This window comes from Cydia splendana, chromosome 12, assembly GCF_910591565.1.
Source record: "Cydia splendana chromosome 12, ilCydSple1.2, whole genome shotgun sequence".
NCBI classification, from domain to species: Eukaryota; Metazoa; Arthropoda; class Insecta; order Lepidoptera; family Tortricidae; genus Cydia; species Cydia splendana.
Genome location: NC_085971.1, coordinates 21,035,789 through 21,058,008, shown reverse-complemented (window position 1 = coordinate 21,058,008; position 22,220 = coordinate 21,035,789). Strand labels below are relative to the sequence as shown.

The 22,220-nt window shown below is 43.5% G+C and overlaps 3 protein-coding genes across 4 annotated transcripts in view; 2 read left to right on the top strand and 1 right to left on the bottom strand.

The window, feature by feature from the left end:
* The window catches only part of LOC134795660 (uncharacterized), a 117,637-nt gene extending 115,096 nt beyond the window's left edge, over positions 1 to 2,541 (top strand). For both annotated transcript variants that reach the window (XM_063767574.1, XM_063767573.1), the window contains one exon: positions 452 to 2,541. In XM_063767574.1, the coding sequence (XP_063623644.1) occupies positions 452 to 2,504 (2,053 nt within the window). In that variant the 3' untranslated portion in view covers positions 2,505 to 2,541. The remainder of the gene's footprint in view (positions 1 to 451) is intronic.
* LOC134795730 (dynein axonemal assembly factor 4-like) lies at positions 2,533 to 5,935 on the bottom strand. Its single transcript, XM_063767680.1, has 4 exons — positions 5,219 to 5,935; positions 4,563 to 4,755; positions 3,701 to 3,900; positions 2,533 to 2,890 (listed from the first exon to the last, which is right to left on the bottom strand). The coding sequence occupies exons 1-4, from the start codon at positions 5,885 to 5,887 to the stop codon at positions 2,657 to 2,659; spliced, it is 1,296 nt and encodes a 431-aa protein (XP_063623750.1). The 5' UTR covers positions 5,888 to 5,935; the 3' UTR covers positions 2,533 to 2,656.
* Positions 5,936 to 8,972: 3,037 nt separating this feature from the next.
* LOC134795640 (phosphotriesterase-related protein) lies at positions 8,973 to 22,158 on the top strand. The gene is made up of 6 exons (XM_063767539.1): positions 8,973 to 9,166; positions 10,220 to 10,474; positions 15,537 to 15,794; positions 16,494 to 16,658; positions 16,943 to 17,160; positions 21,760 to 22,158. Exons 1-6 carry the CDS (start codon positions 9,145 to 9,147, stop codon positions 21,901 to 21,903), a joined length of 1,062 nt encoding a protein of 353 aa, XP_063623609.1. The 5' UTR covers positions 8,973 to 9,144; the 3' UTR covers positions 21,904 to 22,158.
* The last annotated feature ends 62 nt before the right edge of the window (positions 22,159 to 22,220 follow it).

Below are 22,220 nucleotides of genomic sequence, written 5' to 3'. Positions count from 1 at the left end.
AGGAGTGAAAAATCAAAAGCAGGGAAAGGACTTTCTAAACTTTAAAAATATATTTATTTGTTTTAATTTTTAACAAGCAGAAACATCTGCGAACGATGCCATTAAGCTTAGAATAAATTTAAAAGTGGAAAAATTACTGTCTTAGGTGAGACTTGAACTCACTGGTGAATTTCCAATATGACTTGGAACTCCGTTAGCCGTTTAAGAAGTGTAACACTCTTACGGTAGATGTTGCTAAGGGTCCCCTTGACCCATAATATGGTGGAAAGATTTGCTGGCTATGGATGAGGTCTTGGTGGCTCAGATGGCAGAGCGCTGGAGTATCGATCCAGAGGCCGTGAGTTCAAGTCTCACCCAAGACAGTAATTTTTCCACTTTTAAAAATATATTTATTTGTTTCTCCACACTTGATGACAAATTGTGCTTTCTAAATGTATTTATATATTTTCAGTATTCCAGAAATAGGCGAGGATGGCGACAGAACGTCCCTCCTGGGGGTGAACGGGCTGCCCGAGTTCAGCGACGTCACGATCGAGAAGTGCATCGCGTCCATCAGCAAGCAGAGCCTCGAGTACGAGACTGGTGTCACCCAGATCGAGCACTCCACGCCCACCTGCAAGAATGCCTTCGACGACGTCTTCAAACCTCTAGAGAAGCTCGACGCGCAGCTCGAACTCACCTGGGGCATGGCGAAGACATTGTATCTCGGCAACAGCTCTCTCATGCCCACAGCGTCCTATAGAAACATACATGAACGTGCGCACAAAGCCAGGTCAGCTAAGTTTAACAGTGTCCCTATATTCCAAGCTGCGGTCAATGAGAAGAACAAGCTGAAGAAACTCACAGATGAGGAACAGAGGCTGCTAGATAAGTATATTTTAGAAGGAAAACTGAATGGTCTAGATGAAACGGGGCTGAAGTTAGAAAAGCTACACAGTGTTGTTGCAGAGTTGCAGAAGCAGAAGTATATGTTCCGCGAGAAAGTGAATACGGCTACAGGTCTATTCTCCAGCACTATCACAGACAGTTTGACAGTCCAGGACTTCCCGGAGACGCTGCTTGCGGCCATGGCACCCGACCCGACCAGGGGCCCGTGGAAGGTGACGCTGCAGCCGCACGTGTACGAGCCCTTCATGCAGCACTGCCACGCCCGCGAGCTGCGCTGGAACGCTTGGAACGCGCACGTGCAGCGCTGCTCCGGCTACGGCAACAAGGACTTGGAAACCAGTACACACTTGGAGAAAATACGTGGTTTGCGGACTGAACAGGCGAAGCTGCTCGGCTTCGAGACGTTTGTGGACATGAGCATGGAAACTAAGATGGCCGGCTCGGCGGAGAACGTTTACAACACTCTAGACAGCTTGCTGGAGCACGCGCGCCCCGCACAGGACGCCGAACTCGACGAGCTGCAGAAATTCGCACAAGAACGAGGCTTTGACTTCAAACTGGAGCACTGGGATATACCATACTGGCAGAGAAAACAAAAAAGAACGCTCTACAATTTTGAAGAAGATAAAATTAGAGAGTACTTTCCTTTACCGCGCGTCGTCCGCGGTTTGTTTAACCTGTGTCGTTCGCTGTTCGACATTCAGATCGAGGAGCGGAGCGTGCAGGCGTGGCACCGTGACGTCAAGTACTACGACGTGTTCGACGGATCCGGGCAGCTAGTAGCCGGATTCTACTTGGATCCTTACGCTCGTCAGCATGAGAAGATCCGCGTATTCGATGACGCGGGCTGGCATGTCGCTCTCCGTAATCGTTGTGCCTCGACTAAAGCCTCGCCTCTATCCGCCCTCATATTTAACTTCCAACCTCCAGTAGGTGAGCGTCCGTCACTCCTCACATTCAACGAAGTGGGCGTTCTATTCCAAAAGTTCGGGCACGCGCTCCGACACCTCCTAACCAAAGCGAACTATTCCGAAGTGGCCGGCTTATCCAACGTCGAATGGGATGCTGCCGAAGTATGTGGCCACGTACTGACACACTGGCTGTTCGATCCGCACACGATCCAAGCGCTGAGCGGACATCATCGCACCGAAGAACCGTTACCGGATGAGCTAGTCAACAACCTCCACCGCGTACGACAGCATATGGCCGGGTCGAATTTATGTCGCGAGCTTTACTTGGCGCGTTTGGATTTAGAATTGCACTCGAGTAAAATATTCTGGCGTGATGTGGTTAAAGAACTGTGGCCGAAGCATTTCGCGTTGCCGTTCGACAAATACGACTCCCATCCGTTATCCTTCACAAAGGTAGTCTCCGAGGAGTGGGCAGCGGCGTATTACTGCCGCATCTGGTCGCGGATGCTAGCCGCAGATGTGTTTAGTGCGTGGCAGGAGGAGGGCGATGCTCGCGCAGTGGGGGCGCGCTACCGGGACACGTTCCTGGCGCTGGGCGGAGCGTGTGCGCCGGGGGAAGTGTTCCGGCGGTTCCGCGGCCGCGACCCGGCGCCGGCGGCGCTGCTGGCCGACCTAGGGCTCGCCAGGAAGAAGACGCAGGAGTAGACTGTATTGTAGTGTAATATAATTGCTATTTATCGTTTCGCTGGCGTATTTATTTCCCCTCAAAAAACAAGAAAATATTACACCAAGGCTTACAGGAAGAGTTAGTGTTATAATATAAAATTCTTAACATAGCACGGTCATAGGAAAACACGTCAATAGTCATCAGGATTCTGCTCCCACGCGCGCTCCATATCATAAATATCCTTCTTAATCGTGTCATCATGGGGCATGAGGTTGGAGGCCGCCTTCATCTCGTCGATGGCCTTGTGCAGGTAGCCGAGGCGCGCGAGGCCGGCGGCGCGGCGCGCGAGGCAGGCGGCGCGCGCGCGCCGGTTGGCCGCGCACGGCGGCGCCAGCAGCTCGAGGGCTGTGGAGCAGTCGTTCACCTGGAATATGTCGGCGGTTTTAAGTGGCACTCTTCTATTATCTAAGTTATGTTCAACAGAGAAGGTAGAGTTCTAAAGATCGGTCAGTCCAACTAGGGAATTCACCACACCGTTGTCGCACATTACATATGTACATAGGTTTGCACATCTTAGGTAGGTAGGTAAATAAACTAGTAGGTATAGGTAAATAAACTAGTAAGTAGGTACCATCAAAAAATGTAAGTACGTGAGTGTAAACGTACGAGCCAAGCAGTTCTGGGACTGTTGAACAGTAGTCGTTTACCTTATTTACCTAGAAATATTCTAAATAGGTTCGTCCAAATCTGACAAATGCGCTGCGTATCGTAGCTAGAGTTCCATTAGAAATGCACTTAAGTTACTCGGTGGACATTCCGCGACCGGTGTAATTACCAAGTCTGGATGAGGACGACACAATTTTTGGGTTTATTTTGGAAAAATAACTCTACAATGAGATTTTGGTAGGATTCCGTAAAACTAAAGCCGCATTCACATTTCTGTGATGCACGCTGCGTCAGAGAAATGTGGACGCAACCATATTAAATGTATGAAACCGATTACCGTTCTGATGCGTCAGTCACGACACGTCAGACAAATGTGAATTATGGGTTAATGAGAGACAACTGATGGCTTACGCATTTGTTGAAGCTTCCGAGCGCAATATGAGTCGCATCTCGGTTGGAGAACAGACTCGGCAGGCAGTCTGACAGTAGGTACCTAGGAAGCCGTGGATGTACCCAGGCGCTGATGGCGCCCGGGAGACATATATACTACTACCTACTGAAGACTCACGCATTTGTTGAAGTTGCCGAGCGCGAAGTGGGTCGCAGCGCGGTTTGAGAACAAACTTGGCAGACGGTCCGACAACAAGATGCCATGCGTGTAGGCGCTAATGGCGCCCAGGTAGTTGCCGGCTCGGAAGAACTCGTCGCCTTTGTTCTTGCACCATTCTGGGTCCTGCTCTTCCGGCCGCAGGTCCTCTGACACGAACCCTGGAAAGAGTATTAGGTAAAACATTTTACATCTAGCGCATACATAACGGTAGGTAGGGTGCTGCAAAATTGCATAGGCACATTATGAACAGATTCATACATAAAGACTATAAAGCGGCCACATGCAATTATGCTGGGTATACAGTAGGATCACTCTCTTAATTTAATAGATACCTCTATTTGATAGCTGAAGGTTACGAAGCATGCGGATCTCTATTAGAGTCTCTTGGGTTGGGTAGTCTTATTTATGTGTGTGCTTGTCATCCAGACTGACCTCTGCCTTGACCATAGCGCGGACAGCACGCACTTCGGCTCTCATTGTTAAGAGTGTTGCTGTTAAGGCTGCCTTTCCACTGAAACGGAGATGATCTCCATCAGCCTGCCCTGGTAGTGGGGATACCTGTGGCGCGGCGTGCCAGGGTCACATTCTTCAGCCAGGCGTCCTCCTCGGCCCTGGCTGACTCGCGGCTCGGCGTGGGGAACACCCTGGGGGTGTGGTGGATCGCCAGCCTGCCCTGGTAGTGGGGATACCTGTGGCGCGGCGTGCCAGGGTCACATTCTTCAGCCAGGCGTCCTCCTCGGCCGTGGCTGACTCGCGGCTCGGCGTGGGGAACACCCTGGGGGTGTGGTGGATCTCCAGCCTGCCCTGGTAGTGGGGATACCTGTGGCGCGGCGTGCCAGGGTCACATTCTTCAGCCAGGCGTCCTCCTCGGCCCTGGCTGACTCGCGGCTCGGTGTGGGGAACACCCTGGGGGTGTGGTGGATATCCAGACTGGCCTGGCTGCGTAGCGCGGGCAGCACGCGCTTCGACGCTTCGGCGCGTTTCTTGTCCACGTATTCTGACTTCACTGGGGTCTGTGGATAAATGTTATACATTATTTTCTTAGGTATTATATACGTAATATACGCATTGTATAGGTATTATAGATTATTTTCTTAGGTAAGTAAGTAGGTACAATGCAAATAATACTGTCTATTGCACACACCGATACAGAATACAAATGCAAAGAATACAGAAAATGAAGAAGAGACAGAGCAACAGGCGGTCCTATCGCTGAAAAGATAATCTTATATAGGTACATAGGTATTAGTACGAGTAGGTACCTACTTAAGTATGCATGTATATCAAATCATAATTATATTTCTAGTTTATACAAATTTCCTGTTTGAATACAAAATCATGGAATTGTAACTTTGTAGAGATAGCAAAACGCCCATGGTGCGCTGCGCTCCATAAATATCATAAATAAATAACTGACATGAGATCTACTTTATTTAAAATGCTTAAAACAGTTAGATCCTTTTTTGGCATGTTCACCTTCACTAGTTTCTTAGGATGCGGTGTCGCAGGTTGCGGGACTTTCTTCACCTTCACTTCCTCTGGCTCTACCTTCGGCGTCGGCTTTTCATCCGTCACCTCTTCTATTACAACCCCGTTCTCCTTATCGTCGGGCAACTGTACTATCTTGACCCCCTTACTCCCTTCCCCGTCTGCGTTTACCCTCCATTCCTCTAGAGCATCCATGGCTATCTTCCTTTGCTCGTCTCTTCTCTTATCCATTATCTCATGATGCCTAGAATCAATCTCCATAGCCTTCTGCACTGTGAACCGGTCCATTTCACTCTTCTTAATTCTCTTCTGCTCAAATTCCTCTTTAGCTTTCTCCTGGCATTTTTCTAAAATCTCCTGCCTTAATTTCATCTTCTCTGCTTTCGTTAATTCCTTCTCTAACTGCTCCCATTCTTGCTCCTCTCTCTTCACCAGGTCGAGAATTATAAAGTCTTCTTTAACGAGACATTTGCTTTTATCTATGTTCACGTCATGAAGAAGAAAAACCTCGAATAGAAAAGGGCTGTAGTGCGCCTTGATGTACGAATCAGTCGCAAATAAGTCTACTTTTTCTTTCTTCCCTTGACTGAGAGGTATCGTTATATTCAGAGCTGTCGGAGTCTGCTTCCAAGTAAACTCTTTTACTATAATTGGCATTTTAGCTGTGAACGTACCAAATTCAAGTTTGTTTATTTTTGCGCGATCAATAATGCAATGACAACGCCTGGCAAACAAGTATTTATTGTTGCTATGGTTATTTGAATTTAAGGTGATACCAGCGCGCGTTTTACCCTGGTTTATATAGTTTTACATGGTTTTAAACACAGGCACGCATCATAATGATTTTACCTAATTGTTATTTTGCTGAAGTGTTGTTATAAGTATATAGTTTGCTTGCAATAAAGTAGGTACCTACGGTCAGCATAGCTAAATTGGTTGTTCAATACTTACGCTATAGAATTTCCAATTTAGCAAGAAGAACCCTAAATGGCATAAGAATCCCGTGTGGTGACTGTACATTGTCAGCTAAAAGTGTAATTTGTTATAACTAGCAAAAAGCAGAGCTTTGTAAGGGTTCGCGGAGGTTTTCTACCTTAACGTACCGAACCGGTTGCTGTCCGGTATGCCTGTCTGTTACAGCTTTTACTTTGTCCTTTAAAAACGTGTCCAGACGACAAAATAAAATTGCCAATATCATCCACACGTAATATACAATTTCATAAGTGCATTACATCCTACACGGTCGCCCAGTACTTTTTGTAAGGAACCCAACTGGCTTTCCTACATAATGTTGGGTCAGCGAGCCAATGTTCTTGAATTTATTTTTGCGTCCACTCCACACAATTGATCGAAAAACTATCCCGTCTGGACACCTACTGGCGGTAATCACGCTGCTCCGCACATAAACTAACACACACAGTTCCACTATTAGGTACAGCCAGGGTCCAGCATCAGCTCTATCTTGGGTACTGCTCTTCCAAGTTCTCATTAAGACGTGTCAGATGACCAAAACAGCGTGTGCCTATGTTGCACCAAACCTGAGTTCCACTAGGTACAGCCAGGGTTTAGCATCAGCTCTATCTTGGGTACTAATCTCCTAAGTGCTCATCAAGACGAGTCGGATGGCCAAAACAGCGTGTGCCTATGTTGCAACAAACCTGAGTTCCACTAGGTACTGCCAGGGTTCAGCATGAGTTCTATCTTGGGTACTGTTCTCCCAAGTGCTCATCATGACGAGTCGGATGTCCAAAATAGCGTGTGTCTATGTTGCATCAAACCTGATCGAGTTCCACTAGGTTCAGCCAGGGTTCAGCATCAGCTCTATCTTGGGTACTACTTTCCTAAGTTCTCATCAAGATGAGTTGCATGACCAAAACAGCGTGTGCCTATGTTGTATAAAACCCGAGCTCCATTAGGCACTGTCAGGGTTCAGCATCAGCTATCTTGGGTACCTACTGAAAGTACTGATCTACCCAGTTTTCATCATGACGAGTCGGATATCCAAAACAGCGTGTGTCTATGTATGTTGCATCAAACCCGAGCTCCACTAGGTACTGCCAGGGTTCGGCATCGGCTCTATCTTGGGTACTACTCTCCTAAGTGCTCATCAAGATGAGTCGGATGACCAAACCATAATGTGCCTTTGTTACACCAAACCTGAGTTCCACTAGGTACTGCCAGGGTACTGGGTCATTTTGCTGAACTGCACGCCGACGTTTCGATTGGCGTGCAGTTCCCATACAAGTTGCAGTCGGGTTGTAGTCCGTCTGTATCGGCCCTAAGTCACTGAAGTTTGTATTAATTATGCTTATCTTTATTTATAATTTTAGCAGTTCCAAGCAATAGTAACACTAAAGGCGCCATTCATTAATTACGTAAGACAATTTTTGCCAGCTTTTGACCCCCTCCCTCCCCTATGTAAGAAATAATAAGAATAGGCTGACCCCGTCCAGCCACCAATATAATTTATTTTCAAAAAAATATTTTTATGAATGTTTATTTGTACCTATACAAAGGTACTTGAGCTCGTTTAAGCTAACTCTGCACCGTGTTTGATAGCATAGAGTGTGGAAGTATTATTTTAAACGTCATAATTTCATAGAAATTAAAAAAAATATCGCATCTTTGTGATCTTACTTAAGAACTATGAAAACCCCCTCCCACCCCCTTGTAAGAAAAAATAAGATATGTTCGACCCCCCTCCACCCCAAAATCGTCTTACGTAATAAATGAATGGCGCCAAAACTGTATCTCGAACTGAAAATTACCCGATTTAAGTTTGCTAACACAACATGACTGATCATCACATCGTCAGCGTCACAAAACATACGAGTAAATTGACCTCCGCAGTAAATATACAGCAAGATTGATTGTTCTAGTAGGTATTCACAAAAACATAATTGCTAAAATGGGAATCAAACCAAGTGAATCGAGGTGGGTTGAATCCAAAATTGTACCCACTTTGGTATTCATCGTTGTTAATGGCGTAAGCGCCATCGACATTATTGAACTTGAAAACACCACATAGGTATCGTATTGTCTGAATACCCACAACACAAGCCTTCTTAAGTAGTCAATTTGTATAAGAATGTCCAATATTTATTTATTTATTTATATATTACTAACGCCATCTGTTAGAGAAATAAATAATTAACATTAGCACGAATGTTAATTCATCATTTTGCCAACAGATGGCGCTAGTAGTAATACCAAGTGTTATTACTTTATTTTATTTTTTTAGGTTTATAAAATGATATTTTTATGTTTGATAACACATCTAGACATGAATTTAAATTACTATGTTAAATTTCAAACCTAACAGTGCAGTAGTTTTTCCGTAAAGTGTACCACAAGAATGCATAGTTCGTCGATTAGTGATAGGGCTCGCTTCGCTCGCCCTAATTATTGCTTTACAATGCAGAATATGCGCATAATATCGCCACTACATTGTTACAAATGCTTACTCCTTTCCTTTCCTATGCTAACAAATGACTAATAAGGCTAATAAGTAGGTATGATACGTCATACCGATATGCCCTAGATTCATTCAATATGCTATGGTGCCCATGGTATAGGTATAACTATACCTACCCTGGCTTTTAAAAATCTCGTTGCGCTGTTTTTACGATAGGAGCTCTATGAATGGGCGATGTTATTCAAATAAGAATTCTATAATTAAATTGTGTCTTATCAGTCTCGCTCTACAGCCGGAGCGAATCGACGTGTGTCGTGAATCCGTGATTCATATTAATCTATCGCAGCTGATCGAGGGGACAAAACACGTCGAGCAATATAAACAGATTCATTAAAGTTACAAAAAACAGTTTGTCAGTTGTGTGTTTACTAGTTACGTCTAATTTTATGAAGTGAACTGTGTTATAATTATTGATAGATAGGAGAACAATATTACAAACATGAGCGGCCGTGTGCAAACCGGTGAGTTTTGTTACTATTTACTTTAGTATTAGTTAAGTGACAGAAAGATAAAATACAAACAAATACTTAGATATCGTCAGTCAGTAGGTACCTACAGTCAGATTGAGGATGTTCTTTTAAATGCTAATTAAGTCATAGAATTTTCTTATGTATTGAAGCTAAGCTCAAAATATTGTATTTTATCTGTGAGAGTCGGCAAATATGTAACAATGTCCCAACATTTATGTGATTTATGTTTTATATAGGTTCGCCGTTTCTCTTTCGGAACGCTTTATTATTTATCGAAATGGAAAGAATGTAAGGTTTTTCCCTTAAATATATACATACATAAATATAATAATTTTGACGACCTGTGTTTTTATACAGCCAATTATTATTAGTTGTTTGTAGATTATTATTTACTGCTAATTTAAGACCAATATTTTCACTTTCTTTTTTAAATCTGGTTCGAAGGACCATTTTGTTTACCTAATACCAGAGAGTATAATATCTAATACCAATTTCCAATATGTATCCCGTCGCAATCAGAGCTCTATTTGACAGTTTGTATAAGATCTAAAATATTAATAATGGGCTTGGCCGGTCGATTTTACAGATGGCGCCAGGCGCCAGCATAGCTTGCCCTGTCAATCCCTAAAATTGTGTCAAATTCTTGTTTATTTTGGAATTTTATGGCCTATAAGCCAAATCTCATAGAACGCAAAACTATGATGATGAGATTGATGAGAAAGGGGCAAGCTATGATGGCGCCATGTATGCAAACCTTTGACAGTTGCCAATTCGAGAAATTGAGAGTAACTGTGGACTGGCGACAAAACAAACTGAGCTTATTTTTAAGACATCTCGCTCTTGCTTGCTTACAAAATGTAGATGTAACCGGCAACAAGTAAGAAAAACTTAGGCAAAACTGTTAGCTTAGCATTTTGCTTACAAATACATATTTATGTTTTATTTTATTTTATGTGTACCTATTACCTATATGGTATTCTCAATGGCGCCATCCAGTGGTGTTAAAAGTAAACATCGTCTCTAACATTCATGACTTAACTTTAGTTCTGGGCGCCGTGTCTCCGGAGGTGCTCGGTCGCACGCTCACCCACGAACACTTGTCCATGGAGTTCACGCACTTCTACCGGCGGCCGCCCACCGCCCTGGCCGCCAAGTTCCCCGCCAAACACATCTCGCTGCAGTCGGTCGGCTACCTGCGCCAGTACCCCTACTCCTCCAAGTACAACCTCACCCTCAATGACAAGGACACGGTGCAGGCCGTGCTCAATGATGTCAAGATGTTCAGGGAGTCTGGGGGAGGTGAGAAACTACTTACATACCTAAGTTGTAAATTATACCTATTTACTTACTGTAGTTATAGATGCCCTCGATTTCTTCAGCCTTAAAGTATGTTAAAATTGCGAATTTTGAAGAACTTGTATTAAGCTTAGGTACTACTAATAAGAATAACTAATAACCAGTCACCAGCAAGGGTAGTTTATTACCTATAATAACTTCCTTTATATACCTACCTAGGTACTATCTTCTCCAGGCAGCATATAATTATTCGCGTCAGCACAAATACCCACGGGAACCGACTGCTCTTAAAAATCATACCCTTGTCCCGTTCACTTGCAGTCGGTAAAAGCATGTATTCCATATGTCTCTTATTCCCTCGTGATTTCATGCATGATTTCTTTTCATTATCATCTCTCGCACAGTCCAACCTAAACATTTTGAATTTTGAAACCTTTCCCTAATAACTTAATACCCTAGTAGCATTTTCGTTGGGGCCCACGGTGCCAACGGTAGGGAAAACGTTGGGATGAGGTTCGTTCCGTAGCCAACATTAATTTTGTATTGGCCCACCATCGCATTTACCAACATTCGCTGTGGCACAGATGCCCAACAATGGGCCTTTGTGTATTTTGGTACCGTTGGCTAAACAACGATAATATTCGTTGGCCCAATGATGACATATATCGCATTTACCAACATTGGCAGTGGCAGTGATGCCCAACAATGGGCCTTTGTGTATTTTGCTACCGTTCAATAAACAACGATAACATTCGTTGGCCCAATGGTGACGAATACCGCATTTACCAACATTGGCTGTGGCACGGATGCCCAACAATGGGCCTTTGTGTATTTTGGTAACGTTCGCTAGTCAAGGATATCATCCGATGGCCCAATGATGACAAATATCGCACTTACCAACATTGGCTGTGGCACTGATACCCAACAATGGGCCTTTGTTTATTTTGGTAACGTTGGCTAATCGACGATATCATTCGATGGCCCAATGACGACAAATATCGCATTTACCAACATTGGCTGTAGCATTGATGCCCAACAATGGGCCTTTGTGTATTTTGGTAACGTTGGCTAATCAACGATATCATCCGATGGCCCAATGATGACAAAAATCGCATTTACCAACATTGGCTGTGGCACTGATGCCCAACAATGGGCCTTTGTTTATTTTGGTAACGTTGGCTAATCAACGATATCATCCGATGGCCCAATGACGACAAATATCACATTTACCAACATTGGCTGTAGCATTGATGCCCAACAACGGGCCTTTGTTTATTTTGGTAACGTTGGCTAACCAACGATATCATCCGATGGCCCAATGACGACAAATATTGCATTTACCAACATTGACTGTAGCATTGATGCCCAACAATGGGCCTTTGTGTATTTTGGTAACGTTGGCTAATCAACGATATCATCCAATGGCCCAATGATGACAAATATCGCATTTACCAACATTGACTGTGGCACTGATGCCCAACAATGGGCCTTTGTTTATTTTGGTAACGTTGGCTAATCGTGGTATACATGCAATTGTCAGCATTTCTCGAAACAAATAAAGTTCTCCCAACCCTGCAGTCTGGTTTTCGCAAATCTCGTAGCACGACGACGGCACTCCTAGATGTAGTTGATAATATTCTGTCAGCACAAAACGAGGGTCATAGTACGATAATGGCACTTTTAGATTTTTCACGTGCTTTTGATGCCATAAACACCCAATTATTACTATCCAAAATGAGATACTATGGTTTTGAGTCAGATACGGTCGCATGGTTTGCCAGTTATCTTAGTGGCCGCACGCAAGTAGTTCAAATCTCAAACGATACTAATTTATATGCAAAATCAAAGCCATCTGTCGTCTCCAGAGGTGTGCCGCAGGGCTCAATCTTAGGTCCGCTCCTTTTTATTCTCTACACAGCTGATGTCAGTGGTATTATTAGGAATTGTAATTTTCACCTTTACGCTGATGACATCCAAATTTACATCTCTTTCGACCCAATTGACACTGGTTATGCCGTTGACAAATTAAACAAAGATCTTGAGAATATTACAGCCTGGTCCGAGTCAAACTGTTTAGTGTTAAACCCTAGTAAATCCAAAGTTATGTTTTTTGGTTCCAAGAAACAGATTAAACAGGTAGAAAACCATCAACCAATTATCATTATCTCGGGAAATGTGGTAGAACGTGTATCGGAGGCGCGAAATTTGGGAGTATTGATGGATGAGTCATTGCGTTTCGAAGGTCACATAGCTCAAATTGTGAAGAACACATTTTACAGACTTAAAGTACTTTATCGGATTCGCGATTTCCTAAGTGTTGACTTGCGAATTAAGCTTTGTTCTTCATTAGTACTCTCTAAATTTGATTATGCTGATGTCGTTTATGGCCCCCGTTTATTAGCTAGTACAGACCGGATGGTGCAAAGAGTGCAAAACGCCTGCGCACGTTACTGCTTTGGAGTCGCACCACGAGAGCACGTGACGCCATATTTGAACTCTGCGCGTATTCTTAAAATGTCACTACGCAGAGAATTGCATCTTTCATCTCTGTTATTTGGTGTTTTTAAATCGTCTAAACCAGAGTATCTGTTTAATAAGTTTAAATTTCGCGGTAGCAGGTCAAGCTTGTATGGAATCAGATCAGTTTGCAATGATTTGTTGTTGCCTCGTTGTCACTTCGCCGTTTTCAAAGGTAGCTTTAAATACTCAGCAACAAAATGTTGGAATAACATACCGCCACCTATCAAAAACTTAAATACAATTGGCACTTTTAAATTAAAACTCAAACAACAACTTCTAGAATTTCAAAGCACGCTACCTTCTGGTACTAGAGTAAAACCGACGTATCTGTAGTGGTCGAAATCGTACTTATGCGCCGTTCAACTTTGTTAATCTCAGTACCTATACATATAGTAATATTATTACATTCATGTATTTCCTCAATATATATTTATTACCCAACGTATTTATTAAACCTAAACATTAAACCTACCTTCACATATGTCATAGTATTATACAGTATAATCTTATAAATGTATCCACAAACAATCATATATACACATAACTATATTATCTTCTACACAATCTAAAATAGTGTTAGCCATAGTTTCCGACAAGCAGCAAGCAAATTCATATTGTACGAAGGGTCGGCCTGAAAACCAGCGTTGTAGTAGGCAAGCCTGCTGCAACACATGCTGAGGTTCGCTCCTTTTTAACATCATAATTTAAAAAAAATTATATCTACATGTAAACATAATATTTTTTGCCTATTTAAGTTTAATTCTAAGCTTATAATGTTTTGTAGCATTGCCTGTAAATATTTTTCAATGTGGTGTTAAATAAAATTTTTCTATGTTCTATATGTTCTATGTTCTAATCAACGATATCATACGATGGCCCAATGACGACAAATATCGCATTTACCAACATTGGCTGTAGCATTGAGGCCCAACAATGGGCCTTTGTGTATTTTGCTACCGTTCGCTAAACAACGATAACATTCGTTGGCCCAATGGTGACGAATACCGCATTTACCAACATTGGCTGTGGCACGGATGCCCAACAATGGGCCTTTGTGTATTTTGGTAACGTTGGCTAGTCAAAAATATCATCCGATGGCCCAATGATGACAAATATCGTATTTACCAAAATTGGCTGTGGCACTGACGCCTAACAATGGGCCTTTGTGTATTTTGGTACCGGTGGCTAAACAACGATAACATTCGTTGGCCCAGTGAGCACAAATATCGCATTTACCAACATTGGCTGTGGTACTGATGCCCAACAATACCAGTTGAGTTTGCTTGTGGCGTCACTAGATGGCGTTACTGTCTCCAAACATCGAAGTTATAGTTATTTTCTCGATTATTCCGGATATAATCATAATATTTTTTAAAAGTAACTTATAAATCTAATAGCTATAACTATAAAATTTATACATAAATTTAAAAAATTGTATTTTACCAACATTTTCTCAATTTAAATCTCAAAAAACATAAATCTCGCTTACGAAGTTTCGAAGTGCGGTTAGTATATATACAAATTAGAGTGTATAGCAAGTGTACTGGCTTCGGCAGTACATATACCAAAATTGGAACGATACAGAGAAGATTAACAACAACTGCTGCCTAGCCTAGGGCCTTCATGTGGATACAACCAATGCCTACCGTAGTGTAATTGTAATATTTATCAGCAAAGGCCCAACGTCGTATTACACAACCACTTACTTAACGTAGGGTAACTGTAGGACTCGTAAACAAAAGCCCATTACATAATTAGACTGTAGGCACACTATAAATTACACAACTATTTACCTACGGTAGTATTGTAAGAATCCTACACAAGGCCCAACGTTAAAGTTACAATGTTGGCCCTTTGTGGGACAAGCTGTGTTGGGCCTTCAACCTGGTGCACGACTACCTACCGACCTACCTGACTTGCCGTTGGGTAATTGTTGAATTTGCAAACAGAAGCACAACGAAAAAATTGCCCTTTTTTATTTTTTTGCAGTTGGCCCTACAGCAAGCCATACGGCCAAATGTAACAATTAACCAACCATCAAACAAATGTGTATAGGCCCAACCACGGCCCAACCAAAACCACCACCGTTGAATAATTGTATGATTTATTTAAATAGGCCCAACGAAAAAATTACTCTAATGGCCCTCTGTTGGGAATCTTCGGGAGGGCCTTTGTCGAGGGCCCTCCAGCAAATTGTACGGCCAAATGTAACAATTAACCAACCATCAAACAAATGTGCATAGGCCCAACCACGGCCCAACCAAAACCACCACCGTTGAATAATTGTATGATTTATTTAAATAGGCCCAACGAAAAAATTACTCTTATGGCCCTCTGTTGGGAATCTTCGGGAGGGCCTTTGTCGAGGGCCCTCCAGCAAATCGTACGGCCAAATATAACGGTTGCCCAACTAATACGTAAACAAAGGCCCAACAAAATCCCTACAAGAAAATGCTATTAGGGTAAGGTATGCCCTTCCATTACAACTGCAGACTGTGCTTAACCAAAGTCCACAGTCGTTTCTAAGACTAATTTCCCACTCCAGGCACGATCGTGGAGAACTCCGCCGAGGGCTTGGATCGCGACCTGTCGGTCCTGAAGCGGGTGTCGACGGAGACCGGCGTGCACGTCGTCGCGGGCACTGGCTACTACATCGCCGACACACAGCACGATGATTCTCTTCATGCAACTACTGAGGAAATGTACAAGCGTATGATGGCAGAGCTGATGGAGGGGTGTGTGGGGGACAAGAGTATCAAGGCGGGCTTCATTGGGGAGGTGGCCAGCGTTTGGCCTATCAGAGGTCAGTATCTATATTTCTGGTCCAAGCGTCCACTGCTGAACTGCTCGCTGCGCTTAGACAGACAGCTAGATAAGTTTGCACTCTTACTAAAGATACATTATCATTTGGTACAGAATTATACCCAGTTATTCAGAAAGTCTCCCCCTTTCTGATAACTAAGCGCCCTTTGCCCAGCAGCAGGTTCACTATAACCAAAAACATATATAACTTCGTATAAGACGTATAAAGTCTAAGGAAAAAACGTGCCTCGGAATTCAAGTAAAAGTCATTCTCGAATAGATGTCGCACACACCTTTAGCCTATCCTCAGCTAGATGGCGTGACGACACCGTTTCATATTTAACAATTTTAACACATAGATATCAGTGAATGAACATGGATCAAAATGATATAAAAATAATAAAATCATTTATCCATATATATACATTATTTGATAACTTTATGCGTTTTCATTTTAAGTTTTAGTCGTGTATCGATAGATGGCAGTAAATTTACAGTGACTACAAAATTTACAATGACAGGACCCCTCTATACTATCTATTCTTTTTGCTATAACTGAGAAAAAAAATCTGAAAATTTCCGGCAAATGGAAAAGTTGCCCCAAATATTCACAAGCAGCGCATGATGCAGACCGCTTCAATATAATACGCGATGATCTGAACTACTTAATTATTATAAATGATGTGATATCCTGTTCCAGAGTTCGAACGGCGAGCGATCGTGGCGGCAGGCGAGGTGGTGGAACAGCTCGGCGTGGGCGTGAGCTTCCACCCCCACCGCAACCCCGACGCTCCTGCCGAGATCATCCAGATCTACCTCGAGGCCGGAGGAAAAGCTGATCGCGCCGTCATGAGCCACCTCGACCGTGAGTATTTTTTTAGAAGACATTAAAATGTTGGACTTTCTGGCGTGCGTCTATTATCTCTGGGTTTTTTTCTCTGAGATCTTAAAGACCGTTCTTCGGTTTTGAAACCATTGGCGCAGATTTATTATATACTTAAGTACGATATTCGTCTTCCTCTGACACTATTCTTCTATCGCGTTACAGCGATCTTCTATACGCTTATATCTTCCCTTGCATTAGGTATCAAATGTAATAACTCTGAAGACCCACACAACCTTAATTGTTAGGTATACCTTTACTTCCAGGCACCCTGCTAGACGAAGAAAAGCTCCTAACGTTCGCCGAACTCGGCACCTACTGCCAACTGGACCTGTTCGGCACCGAGGTGTCGTACTACCAGCTGGCGCCCGACAGCGACATGCCGAGCGACGCGCGGCGCCTCCAGCTGCTCCGCGCGCTGCTCGACGACGGCCGCGGCCAGCGCTGCACTATGTCGCACGACATACACACCAAGCACCGCCTGGTAATACAATACACACACACCTATATAACTACTTACCGACAGGACTAGCCACTATAGCCAGCCTTGTGGTTCTACGTGTAAAATCATACTGCCAATAATAAATACCATATTTTCCAACCTCACTCTCTGTGGTCGCTCCCTCATAGATAACCGAGGATCGTGGTCATCGGTGGATGTGGATGCTCCACACCTAGTAGACGGAGAGCTAGCTACGGAAATAGGTTTGCAATTTATAGAGCCACAAAACCCCTGAACCGCTGAACAGCTGCCAGGCGCCCGGATTTATTAATAATGATAGTACCTATGGCACACTAACTAGAGGGATTACGTTGCTCTATAACTTGCAAACCTATTTCTTAATTTAACCCATCTGATACCGAAATAATTGCAGATTGGGACGGACTGCGTGAATTCTACGCCTCGTTCCCGTGGAGGCAGCTCTGCTTCACATCAGACGATCCTGACTCCTGTGCAGCCAATGTTGCCGAGACAATACTGCTGGGAATGGATTGTTTCATTCCCAACTCGGTAATAGCTGCGGGAGCAAAGCGACGTCCTTGGTTTAATCGGCCTTGTAAAGAAGCTACAGTCGCAAGACCAAGGCCGTAGCTAATAAGGATCCGAACGTTTCTGATGTGAAACGCAAATTAAACGCTGCCTCGAGGTCCAGTAAAAAAGCCATTGCCAGGGCTAAATACGATTTCGTCGGCAGAATTGGTGAGAAACTAGCGGGCTATCCCACTGGGAGTCGCGCGTTCTGGTCGCTCGCCAAAGCTGCCGAGGGAAATTTTTGTCAGTCGTCTTTACCACCACTGCGGAAAGCTGATCTGGCCCACAGTGCAAAAGAGAAAGCCGATCTACTTGGTACTCTTTTTGCCTCGAACTCGACCCTGAACGACGACAGTAGCGCCGTGCCGCCCACCATCCCGCGGTGCCTATACTCCATGCCAGAAATCTCATTCACGCAGAGGGATATTCGGCGGGAGTTGCTATCCCTGAACGTCCATAAGTCGAGCGGGCCAGACGGCATACCAGCTCTTGTGCTTAAGCAGTGTGCTCCTGAGTTGTGTCCCGTGTTAGCGCGTCTTTTCACACTCTCTAGCTACAAACGGCATGTTCCATCTTCGTGGAAGACGGCCCTTGTGCACCCTGTGCCTAAAAAGGGCGATAGATCGGACCCATCGAATTACAGGCCTATCGCTATTACCTCCCTTCTCTCTAAGGTCATGGAGCGTATAATTAACGCAAAGCTCCTGAGATACCTAGAAGAACACGACCTGATCAGCGACCGCCAGTATGGTTTTCGCCACGGTCGCTCGACTGGTGATCTTCTAGTGTATCTCACACACCGCTGGGCTTCGGCCATTGAGAGTCAAGGTGAGGCATTGGCAGTCAACCTAGATATAGCGAAAGAGATGGGTAAATGTAGGGTAACTGATGTACACCTTGCTAACATAATCTCGTCTGCCAAGGTGTTTCGGCAGGAAAAGCCTTAGCAGACTTATATATTCCTGAAATGGGGGTGCATACCTACCGACTGGAATTGGTTTCATGGTGGTATCAGATGGGTTAGTGTACGGTAACTGATGGTAGTAGTAGTAGTAGTAGTAATCACTTTATTGTACACAACACAGGTTTACAAAAATAAATTACAGTAATGGAAGTACAAAGGCGAACTTATCCCTATAAGGGATCTCTTCCAGCTAACCTTCGATTAGATGAGAGGAAAACTCCAGTCAGGTCAGATAGACAAACTTACGGGATGTACAGTAATATTTAGAAAAAGTAAACTAACGTATTGTCAACTCATAAAATACATAAATAATATTATAGAATAAAAATACATAAAATACATACTAGCATACATACATACAATACAATATATATATATATATATATATATATATATATATATATATATATATATATATATATATATATATATATACAAGTTTAAAGTAGAAATAAAGGTTTAGTACTTAACCAGATCACGCTGATTGGAAAGCCAAAGCTTCTTCAGATTAGCCTTGAGTGACGCCACAGACTGGGACCGCCTGAGCGACAGGGGCAACTCGTTCCACAACTTCACAGCGCGCACCGTAAAAGAATTTGCATATGTTCGCGTCTTATTAGGCGGAATAGTAAGCGTGAGATTACAGCTAGATCGTAAACGGTGATCACTTCCTTCAGCCAGATAGTTAAATCTTTCCGTTAGGTAAGATGGGGAACGGGGGTTGAAGAGTATATTGAACAGCAACGACACGACATGCACATCTCTGCGTCGGCGGATCGGTAACCACTCGAGCTGGGAGCGAAAGTTGGAGACGTGATCATATTTACGGAGGCCAAATATATACTTGATGCAAACATTTTGTAAACGCTCAAGTTTATCCAGCAATTCCTCATTAAGGTCCAGATACGCAACGTCACCATAGTCCAGAAGAGGGAGCAAGAGAGAACGGGCAAGAGTCAGTTTAGTATGAAGAGGGAGAAAATTCTGCAGCCGTCGAAGAGAGTGGAGGGATCCAAAAACTTTTTTACTCACCTCAGCAACATGGGGAGACCAAGAAAGCGTCTGATCCATGGTGATACCCAAATTTCGGACAGTAGAGGAGAAAGGGATATTAGTCCCATCAAACAAAATGTCGGGTACCACCATGTCCGAAAGCTTGCCTACATAATAAGGACTACCAATGACAATCGCCTGCGACTTCCTAGCATTGATTTTCAAACCAAATTTGCACGCCCAGTCCCGTATGGATTCCAAATCAAGGTTGATTTGAGTAATCAATGAAGAAAGATCATCTATACTGGCCGCTGCATAAATCTGTAGATCGTCTGCGTAAAGATGGTATGATGATGTAAGTGCTTCGGTGATGCCATTAATAAAAATAGAGAAAAGAAGGGGAGAAAGCACTCCTCCTTGTGGGACGCCAGCGGTGAGCTCACACCAGTCGGACAGCTTGTCATCTACTCTGACCCGCTGGCGTCTGCCAGAAAGGTAGCTATGAAACCACGAGAGAGAAGTTTGTGAGATTCTTAGAGTGCTGAGTGTGCCTAGAAGGATGTCAAAGTCTACAGTGTTGAAGGCACTACTAAAATCAAGAAAAACAAGGACAGTTAGCTTTTTGCACTCTATATTAAAACGAATGTCGTCGGTGACTTTAACCAAAGCGGTGACTGTGCTATGCCCGGGGCGAAACCCAGATTGGAGAGGGTTAAACAATGAATTTTTATTAAGATGGGATTGCAGGCGACGGTTAACGAAATGTTCAATAATTTTTGATAGTATAGGAAGAATGGAGATAGGACGATATTGGGAGAAAGATGCAGGATTGGAAGTTTTTGGGAGAGGAATGACATGTGCATACTTCCAGGATGCCGGAAACGTGCCACTGGAAAGGGAGAAATTAATAATGTTAGAAATGATAGGAGAAATAAAATCCGCCACGAGCATGAGCATATCTACACTAAGGTTATCGTCACCGACGGCTTTCGTTTTAATAGCTTTGAGGATTGCTTGTGTCTCTTGTGCAGAAATACAGCCGAGTTCAAAAGGATCTAAGCTGGAGTTGGTTGTAGAAGCTGCAAGAAGTGACAAGGTAGAATGTTTAAGGGAAGGGTCTAGAGTAACTGGTGAAGTACTGAAGTATTGGTTAATACCATTTATATCAAGGATACTGGATGAACTAGATTGAGATTTGCCCACCCCGAGTGATTTTAAAAACTTCCATAATTTAGCAGGGGGACATTCATCAATGGAACTGTGGATGTATCGACGCTTTGACTCCCTGCAGACCTTATTGCAGCGGTTACGTAACGATAGATACTTCTGACGATTACTATCTGAAGGGCTTTGTCGAAATTTTACGCGAGCTCGGTCACGCTTGGCCATCTGTGTCTTAATATCCGGCGTGAGCCACGGCGCAGGAAGGTGTTTGACGCGCGTAGGTTTCAATGGCGCGTGTCTGTCAAAAATCGCAAGCAGTATATCATTGATGGTCATCTTGCTTATAATCTCGTTTGCCAAGGTGTTTCGGCAGGAAAAGCCCTGGCAGACTTATATATTCCTAAAATGAGGGTTCATACCTACCGACAGGAATTGATTTCATCGTGGTATCAGATGGGTTAAATTATGGGTCCCGGTGGCCACCTTTGAGAGCGTCTGCCAAGGACTTCCGGCAAAAAAATACTGGCAGAATTCGCTTTTCTGTGTCTACATGTAAATTTCTAACTGCTGCCATAACTATTATTTCGGTATCAGATGGGTTAAATCAGCCCCCTTTTTTCGCACCGGAAGTGGCCTTCTTTTTCGTACTTTCGGCAAGTTCCGCCGTGGCAGACTATCGAATTCGGACTTAGCATCACTTTTATGGGAAACCATTGTGCATTTCATCGTGGTATCAAGTCGGTTAGAAAATTTGCGGCCGGCTCTTCTACTATTAGACCATAGTTTTTATGATCTGCCTGCCTGTTCACCGGGTCTCTGACGACCAAGCAAAGTTTGGTTGAGGATGGGGCTACCTTCACTTGCTCGCATCATCTGGTTGGGGATCGTTCCCGACTTGTATAGTAATATGTATACTTGTCACATTCCAGGCAGACTTCGGCGGGCACGGCTACTCGCACATCCTCAACAACGTGCTGCCGCGCATGAAGTCCCGCGGGTTCACTCAACAAGATATCGATCTCATCTCCATAGAGAACCCCGCCAGGTGGCTCACCATACACAAAGAATTCTAATATTTACCAGTTTACCCATTACTCCCATTAGCCAGTAGCTGAACTTATTTCACGTGGCGCCCGCCTGGTGGCGAAAGGACACCTTAGTTATTTGACCCTCGATACACGTAATGTATGAAAATTCGAGTTCGATAGTTCTTATTTTGGCACATAAGTATTGCTTTTAGATCTCCCGCCATCCAATAAGCGCTTTGATAATAATAACATATAAAAAAGAATTTAAATCAGCAAAAGATATGTAATTTATCAGAAAGTATTTTTCACCCAATATTTTATATTAACTATGATAAGATTGATATGTTTATTCAAGATATTAA

Bases quoted from the DNA above. Each gene is read 5' to 3' on its own strand.
- LOC134795730 (XM_063767680.1), bottom strand. From the start codon at position 5,887: ATGCCAATTATAGTAAAAGAGTTTACTTGGAAGCAGACTCCGACAGCT. The intron at 3,901-4,562 runs GTATCCCCACTA...TACTCTTTCCAG, and splicing joins CCTGGCACGCCGCGCCACAG to GGTTCGTGTCAGAGGACCTG. The intron at 2,891-3,700 runs GTGAGTCTTCAG...GACATATTCCAG, and splicing joins TCGGCAACTTCAACAAATGC to GTGAACGACTGCTCCACAGC.
- LOC134795640 (XM_063767539.1), top strand. From the start codon at position 9,145: ATGAGCGGCCGTGTGCAAACCG. The intron at 9,167-10,219 runs GTGAGTTTTGTT...ACTTAACTTTAG, and splicing joins GAGCGGCCGTGTGCAAACCG to TTCTGGGCGCCGTGTCTCCG. The intron at 16,659-16,942 runs GTGAGTATTTTT...CTTTACTTCCAG, and splicing joins CGTCATGAGCCACCTCGACC to GCACCCTGCTAGACGAAGAA.